This window comes from Notothenia coriiceps, unplaced genomic scaffold, assembly GCF_000735185.1.
Source record: "Notothenia coriiceps isolate Sejong01 unplaced genomic scaffold, NC01 NC01_scaffold00036395, whole genome shotgun sequence".
NCBI classification, from domain to species: Eukaryota; Metazoa; Chordata; class Actinopteri; order Perciformes; family Nototheniidae; genus Notothenia; species Notothenia coriiceps.
In genome coordinates this window covers 1,018,688-1,027,264 of record NW_011369096.1, presented here as the reverse complement: position 1 = coordinate 1,027,264, position 8,577 = coordinate 1,018,688, and the positions used below count along the sequence as shown (strand labels likewise).

The 8,577-nt window shown below is 44.7% G+C and overlaps 1 protein-coding gene across 1 annotated transcript in view; it reads right to left on the bottom strand.

The window, feature by feature from the left end:
- LOC104963631 (uncharacterized) overlaps window positions 1-8,577 on the bottom strand; it is a 51,061-nt gene that overhangs the window by 6,669 nt on the left and 35,815 nt on the right. Inside the window, exons 7-12 of the mRNA XM_010792242.1 lie at window positions 2,136-2,254; window positions 1,636-1,703; window positions 1,363-1,501; window positions 866-1,066; window positions 639-752; window positions 184-423 (exon numbers count right to left, since the gene is read on the bottom strand). Coding sequence (XP_010790544.1) covers window positions 184-423; window positions 639-752; window positions 866-1,066; window positions 1,363-1,501; window positions 1,636-1,703; window positions 2,136-2,254 — 881 coding nt within the window. The remainder of the gene's footprint in view (window positions 1-183; window positions 424-638; window positions 753-865; window positions 1,067-1,362; window positions 1,502-1,635; window positions 1,704-2,135; window positions 2,255-8,577) is intronic.

Here is an 8,577-nt window from a genome sequence, read left to right as displayed (position 1 = left end):
ACACTGATTGCAGCAGCTGCAGGCCGGGGGAGGCCATGGAGCTGGACAGCCACCACGCCCACACAACAGCGGCAAAGCGGCAAAACATCCCCAAGGAGGCGGGCTGGAAAGATGGGGAAACCAGCCACCACAGCTACCCTTAAGCGGACGCCTCCAGGCGGCTACCTGGCTCTACCAGTCTACCAGGTTATCCTGGTGCGAAGTCCCGTACACGGGGGACGCGTCGTCGGGATGGTTTTCGGGCCCGGGGGAACCCAAGGACCTCTCCTCCAGGCCCATAGGCGCCTCCCAATCCACGGGAGATAATTTGTATCCCCTTCCACGGCGACGAAGACGTCCAAATCGCGGCTTGGACGGTTGTAGGTTGTGGCTGACCATCGGATGATGCGGCGGGGGTGGAAGGATCACTTGGAGAGACAAGGGCTGCTGGCCAACAGTTTAGCAGTAGAAACATGCAAAAGTAGGGGCTGAACCTTCATGCCTGGTGGGGGAAGCCTTGGCAAGCTTGGACTGCCCCAGATGGGTTTAACAACAGAGCTCGGATGATGAACGGGGCCGAACATAACGTGGCGTCGAGTCTTTTTTAGACTCTGTCTTGGTGGGAGGTCTTTGGGGAGCGAAAGCCAACACACTCTGACCTGGCAAGTAGTTGGGGGGGCCCGGTGTTCCTGCTTTACGCGTCTGCCGATGGAGGCGGTTGGCGGGCCCAGCCGGAACGGAAGCCAGGGCGGCTCGGAGTGCTCCTCCACACCCTACGACAGCGTCGCAAGGGCTGGGTCTGAATGTGAGAAGAACAGCAACTTCCTCTCTGTTGCTGGAAACAGGTTGGCTTGAAAACCCATGGCACAATTAAAAGGTGAAATACCTGTGGCTGCATTTGCAGGGAGTTGTGGGCATACTTCGATCCATGGCCAGATGCTGCGGCCCACCATGAAGGGAGGGGTTCCTGGAAAGCCACACAGCGGGAGAAGCCTGCCCTCCCAGGTCCTGGTTTGGGGGCCCGTCTCCGTTTGGCCGGTTTGTCTTGAGCCGATGGAATAAACCCGACGCACAGCTCACCGGATAGCTACACACAGAGACAACCAGACAGAAGACTTTCCAAACGTGGGGAAATGAACTGGGGGACCCCGGGTCCAGAAACGATGGTCGGTGGGGATTCCATGCTTAGGTCGAACAACGTTGGGTTGACCAGAAGATCTGCAGCCTCTCGCGGCTGCTGGGAAGCTTGGGGCGCGAGAGCAACAAAGTGTTACCATCTTTGGGAAATCTGTCCCACAATAGTTAGGATGATGGTAGTTACCTTGGTGAGAGTGGAAGCCAGTAACAAAATCCGAAGGCCACATGCGACCGGGAATGGGGTACTAGGTACTGGCAGCGGGCGAAGCCAGGACCAGCAGGGGAGGTTGGGTGCGAGGACTTGGGCGGGGCACATACTGTACAGGCCAAGCAACAAAGACCCTTGGTGTCTTGAGCCATGGAAGGGGCCACCAGAACCGCCTGTCTGAGGATTTAAACAGTGGCGATGGAACCAGGATGGACAGCGAGCAGACGGGAGGCGTGTGCCCACTGCCCAGTACCTTGTGGAGCCGGACAGAGCATAGGCCCACAAAGGAGATTATGTAGCTGGGCAGTTACCTTGGGTTAGGCTGCGCCTGCTGAGCCTCCTGTAAAACAAGTGACTCAATCTCCCAAGTAACAGCCGCCTATCCACGCAGGAGCAAAAACAGGATGGTGTCTGGACCGGCCAGCTGGTTTCTTTCGGAAGCAAACTGCGGAGGGAGAGAGCTTTCCGGCTTGGAGGTTCCGTGCACCGCTGGGCGGTAGGTAAGGGTGGAATGAGAAGCGACCGACAATACAGAGGGGCCCATCGAAGCCTGACGGGGAGTTAAAGGCGCTTGGCAGTTTGGATGTAAGCCAAGTTTTTTGTGGGCTCTGGTCCATACAATAAAAGGTAGCCAGCTCCCTCCAGCCAGTGTCTCCACTCCTCTTAGGGCAAGTTTTGAACAGGCCAGCAGCCTCTCTGCTTACCCCACGTTTCATAGTTTTTCTCAGCCTGGAGGGTTGAGGCCGCGGAGAAAAAATGCCACAGGTGTATTTTTGGTCTCTTTCCGAGGCTGGAAAGAACTGCGCCTTACCGCGTTTGGAGGCATCAACCTCCACAGACGATACTGCGAGTAAGGAATCAGGGCGTGGATGAGCACAGGGCCAGTTGGTGAAGGGGGAGTCTTCTTTAGCTCCGAGAAGGCTGCATCGCCTTCTGGGGATCAGGAAAAGCCAGTTGTTAGGGGAAGTGAGTCTGCCGTTAAAGCGGGGCCCGCCACTCTGGCTGTAGTCTCTGAATGAAGCGCCGCAGTAGAAATTTGGCCGAAACCAGAAACTGTTTGAAGCTGTTTTCACTGAGGTTTGTTTTTTTGGCCACCCTGCCACTGGCTTGGATCTTTCAGGGGCTCGCGCCCTAATCTTCCTCCCTCAACGATGTAGCCCCAGGAATGAGACTGATGTTTGGACATGCGAATGCGCATTTCTCCGCCTTCACAAAGAGGTTCTGTTTTCCAGGAAGTCCTCTGCAGCACGCTGGGGGCCTGACCGATCGGATAATGTGTTCCTCCTGGTTAACGAGAGATATAAGGATGTCATCCAATAGACGAAAAGCCTGCACCGCGTTGAGGACCCATGTCGCTCCGGCCCCTCGGCCAGCCTTGCTTGCACTTGAGCTTGGACCATCCCCTCCCAACCTGTCTCGCTGAGCACCGCACCTCCCCACCCAACCGGCTGACGGACTTGCCGGGCCCCCTCATCCTCCAGTTGTTACCTGCAAGAACCACCGTCATTTCCGAAATCATCCTCCGCTACCCCTCATTAGATACGCTCCTTCTATGAAAAACATTCATTTGCATGCTTCCTCAAGTATTTCTCAAACCGTACCTCGTCCCCCCCACCCCCCCCCATACACGCCCGTTGTAACATATACTCCAAGAGGTTTCTGTAAAGTGTCTGAGGACAACTATGCTATGGAATTGCTATACAGCTAGGAACGGAATTTATTTTACACCTCATTTAAATCTAGACCCTGGTCATGAATCTTTAGGTAAAACACGTATTTTGAACACCAAAATTAATCTTTTGATCTCTCCAACTCAACCACCCCGAACAACGCACGAGGCCAGACCGCCACGCAGATCCCTAACTTCGCGCTGTCTTCTATTCACCTCCTCGTCCAATTCCCTGACCCAGGGAAGTCCTTAAGATTAGAAACATGAGGTTGTAAAAAATGTTACGCGTTACCAGCTGTTATGCTCCATAGCCATTAGTTCCTCAATAACCACATTTCCAGAACCTTACTTTGGTATAATGTTACCCGCCAACGCCGTTTGACGTGGTAAAGAACACCTTGGCCCCTACATTTTTGAAAGCAAATACTTCAAAGCAATGCAACATGAATGTTTTCATAAGGAAGACTACTCTAATAGTAGCATGATATTCCTAAATAACGTGGTTTTTCTTTGCAGGGATACAACGAAGATTGAGGCCCTTAACCCATCCGTCCCCACCGTTGGTGGTGCCTGACTGTCTCCACGAAGACAGTCCTCCAGGAGGTCCACACGCTCCAATGCAACTCAAGCCATCTCCCACTGCACCTGAACATTTGTGCTTCGAGGGGCAGGTATTTGGAATGGAAAATACTCAAACAACTTTCCACAACGCTGTTTGCCCTGTTATTTGGCCTGAATTGTATGCTTTGCATTTAGACTACCCAAAATGCATGGCAAATACTCTGATGTTCCTTCAAAGAGTGATGCTTGGACTGGGAACCAAAACCCTCTCACCTAAGCTATTAACGCTACGAAACGCTCTATTGGATTAGACCTTAGTCAAGATAGTCATCAGCTATCAGATAGAACTTGGCACTTAAAAAAGTTGCACTGTTAAATATTATGACAAAAGTTTGTTACTATGGGGACACTGTTATAACTCTGTTAATTGTTGAGAGCAAAGTACAATGTTTGTTTTTTTAAAGTACTCTTCTTCATAGTGGTCATTATAGATTTTAAAAGTTTACAATTGGTGTGTTGTGCACTGCTGTTTTTATTAAGATAAGGGTTTTTAGTACTTAAAAAGCACTGTTTGTTGGCACTTGAAAATAAATGTTATATTGCAACTGAATCAATTTGTGTTTTTAATGCATTCTTTTTGGAGATTGTTGGGAGTTTACACAACGTGTTTAGAGATTTGTTGTAGTACAATTATCTTAGTTAGCAGGAATTAGTTTGTTTAATTTAATAGTAAACCTTAGAAATTACGAGTTAGTCAAATTTAAAAGGGTTAAGTTCTGGTGATTTGTATATTTAAGTTTAATTTGTTCATTGAGTTCACACAAATACAAAAAAATTGGTTAATACAAAGCATGCCTTTTAAGTTTACATAACTTAGTTTACATAAGTTTACGTAACTTAGTTTACATAAGTTTACACAATTTAGTTTACATAAGTTTACACAACTTAGTTTATATAAGTTTACATAACTTAGTTTACATAAGTTTACACAATTTAGTTTACATAAGTTTACATAACTTAAAAGGTTTTTGTCAACTGTACTTCTCAAAATCAATTGAAGCACACCTAGAATACACAAGTTGTTCGTACTCACAATAAGTAAGTTAACTTAACTTACTTATTGAAACGAGTTTTGCATACTTTTTCTAAGTTACCACAACTTATTAAGTTTTACAGTGTGTGATAGGCCTACAGGTATTCCATTTTACATTTATAGTGTAACATTATTACCAGTGTTGGGACTAACGCGTTACTGTAACTACTTTTTGCGGTAACTAATAGCGTTACTAGTTACCTATTCCCATTAAGTAACGCCGTTATAGTTACTGTGATTTAAATGGGTGCGTTACATTATGTGATGGAACTGAACCAAATCTCCCTGCAGATGTAACTTACAGGGGAATACAGCGATGTCCTCTCACAGCACCATTGAAAAGTGAAAGTAACCAGAGAGGAGTGATGATTGGTTAACGCGGGGTAACATTTCAGGGTAAGCCAATCAGAGACAGAGTTGGGCGGGTCTTGCCTTATGGGGAACATACACATACACACAAACACTTGCTAATGCTAACACACACACACGGCAACGCTCACCACCACCAGCACACACACACACAATGGCAGATGCAAGTATCAGCGAGAGCAGCAGCGCATTTACAACTTGGAGATATAACCACTATTTTCAATTTGTGGGGATAAAGGTCGCAAAACATATTACGGTAAAATGTAAACTGTGTGCAGGACAGAAAGCATTGTCCACATCAAATAACAGCAATGCCAATCTCCTGAAGCACCTAACTAATGTACATGGGGCTATAAAACTAGTCGCCAAAGACCCCACCGTCTCAACCACCGACAGTGACCCAGATGGAGCAACACCATCTAAACAGCCAAAAAACGATTCTTTCAAATCGCCACATGTCACCCAGAGTCAACTAAATAGATTGATTGCCAGGTATGTTGTTGAGGACATGCTGCCCATCGCAACGGTCAAGTCTGTTGCCTTCAGAGAACTAGTCAGCAAAAAACAACACGAAAACTTGTATTTTTATTGTTATTATTTTTAAAGTAAAGTAAAGTAACTTGTTACTAGTTACTTTTATAATTTAGTAACTAATAAAGTAACTAGTTACTTTTTTGAGAGAAGTAACTATAACTATTACTAGTTACTTTTTAAAAGTAACTTGCCCAACACTGATTATTACATATCAGTTGGCTCTAAATCTCCCTATCCTAATATTTATACTGTTCCTGTTACAGTCAAAGTGTGATTGTTCCTCAGAGTACTTTATTAAATCTTTCTTTCTTTATATACAGTATATAAATCCAGTTTAATTTCCTACTCTCCTCTTTTAGTTCATAGCCCTTTGGTCCCCGGGATGCAATTAGAAACCTTAAGGATTCAACTGATTGCTCTTTAATTAGCTCTCCTGAATCTGTTGCTTGTTAAATGAGCCAATAGAATATATAGTCACTACTTGAGCCTTCGATTGCCACTCAGAGTGGCTGGCCAAGACAATAGATGCCTGACTCTCGGGTTAGTGACAATTGTTTGTGATAACTCACCCACAGCACAAGGGCCTAAGTGGTACACTTAACCTTTTACTTCCCCTTAGAGAGCTTGTCTCCTGTGTATTAACCTAGATTAGTATTGAATTAGCGGCGAGTAGTAAGGAAATATTCAATGGTCTGCCATGGAATACATTTCCGATCCCTTTTACATAGACACATGTAAATCCTCTCCATACATCTTTTAGTGGATGAGCTAAAAGGCTTTCCAACTGATCAAGCAAGCGAGACAATTGAGTCAAGTGCTAGAAAGAATAATTGCACGATGCAGGTTAAAGCCAACAGTCTGAAAATGATGGATGGTGTTTCTCTCTTTTTTAAAACAGCACTAAGAGCCTACGGTTCAGAAATTGCTAATGAACAGTAGGAAAAAATAATGAGTGCTGCATCAATCTGCTCTCTACCTACAACCCCATCATGTTAATCACGGTGCTCACATTAATGTCCTCCGCTCGCACATTTCACCACCTTGCTTTGTGAAAGTTAGCAAATCTATTTCTGCCACGCAAATCCAATAGAGCATAGTATGCCGGGTGATTGAGATAGATTTGAAAGGGTATGAAGGATGAGAGCGAAAACTAATAACCACCTCACAGGGGATACACTGAGAGTTATTGACTATATTATTTATTTATTTCGTTAAATCATGCATGCACCATAACTGACTTTGAGGCATTACTTCCATATGTCACAAATGTTCTCTTTATTGGACAGGACTCACGTCGTCTTTCCAAGTTCACATTATATCTTTGGGTCTATTTAATCATGCAAATGTGGCACACTTGGATGGATGAACCTGGCTGTTTTGTTTTGTATTATTCGCTGCCTCCTGGCAAGTATGAGGACAGACTAACTACGATTCTGCCTGTGAGCTGCTTCAAACATTATTTGGATTTACTCAAGACTCGTAAAAGCTTCCCCTGGGCTGTAGCCCCAATGGTTGTAATCTTGACCATTGTATAGCAATCCACCATCAATTCCCTAGATGAATTTGTGCCATTTGTGAGGAATAAAACAAAACCATAATTGAAACTTAAAGTGGACCTATCATGCTATATTTGAAAAATATAGTGTAGGACCAGTGGCGGCCGGCCCATAGGGGTGCTAGGGGCGCCGCCCCACTTCTTCCCACATACAAAAAAAAAAAATACAAAAAAAAATTAAATAAAAAAATAATAATATTTCAAAAAATATATATTTCAAAAATATATATATTTTATATTTTGAATGAACAAGGTAAATATCATACAATTGGTATCAGTAAAATGTATAATCTACAATAAAATCTTGTTTAAAATTGTGTTACGATGTCTAAAGTTACTGATAAGTCACATGTTTCCTGCCTGGCCTTGCCCTTGGCATTAGTTTATCATTACGGGGCGCTGCCCCCGAGCCAAACAGCAGCAACCAGCACGTTGCAAAAGTCTCAATAGAAACTGTGCCGCCGAAACATAATTTCAGCCAATCAGCGCCGTCAAATATTTTGGTCACGAGAGCGCTCACGTTGGCGCCCACATTGCTTACGTGCGTTGACGTGAGTTGTTTTTTAGACTCGTGAGGAACTGGGGTAGTATCTATAGTAACGCAGTGTAGGCGGAGCCGTGACGTCATCTTCAATGAGCTCCCCAGAAAAACAACACAGCCGTTAGCTCTTAGCACTCAGAGCTCACAGCTCTTCATATCTGTTCAGAAACTAGACAAAAGTTAAACAAGTACAAACCACATACTGCCTGTGTCATGGCGAATACAGTCGCTGGTTTATTTATGTCTGTATAGGCCGTTGTTGTGAGTGTGGACGGTCGGAGCATTTACAACGTTAGCTTAGCCAAATCTCCATTAGAAAACACGCATTTTAAAAGGTTTTTCGCCTGCCGTCTGTCTGCAGACTTGTCAAAGCCTTAATTCATGGTTTTTACTATCCGGTATCAGTATGTTGTTACTTCGGCATCATTTTGAAACGTGTATTACAATTAAATCACGGTCAAATATGTTCATTCTGTTGTAGTTGTAGCCCCCTTGCCAGCGATTCTCTCTCTAGTTTAGCATACTCAGCCCGACTCAGCCTGGTTGTTCCTGGCCCTAGAACCACGATTTTATGGGGCCATTACATCACCAGAAGTCCCAATTTAAGGGGTCATTTCTTCCCAAAAAAAATGTTTTACTCACTATATCAACAGCCCCACCAAAAATATTTTCCACCAGCCGCCACTGGTCAGCAGCAAATTAAGTGTGAGGGAACAGAGATTGGTTATAACTTTAATTCTGAAACGCAACCTTCCCCAATCCACCTTCTCATTGGTGATGTGATTTGAACAAGCCCAGGTCGAATAATATCACTTTGTATCCACTCCCAGTCCCTATTTTTATTTATTTATAATGTAGAAACAAGAACATAATGTGAATTTCTCATTAAACAATTCTACCTGGAGACACATTTATTGAACTATTGACACCA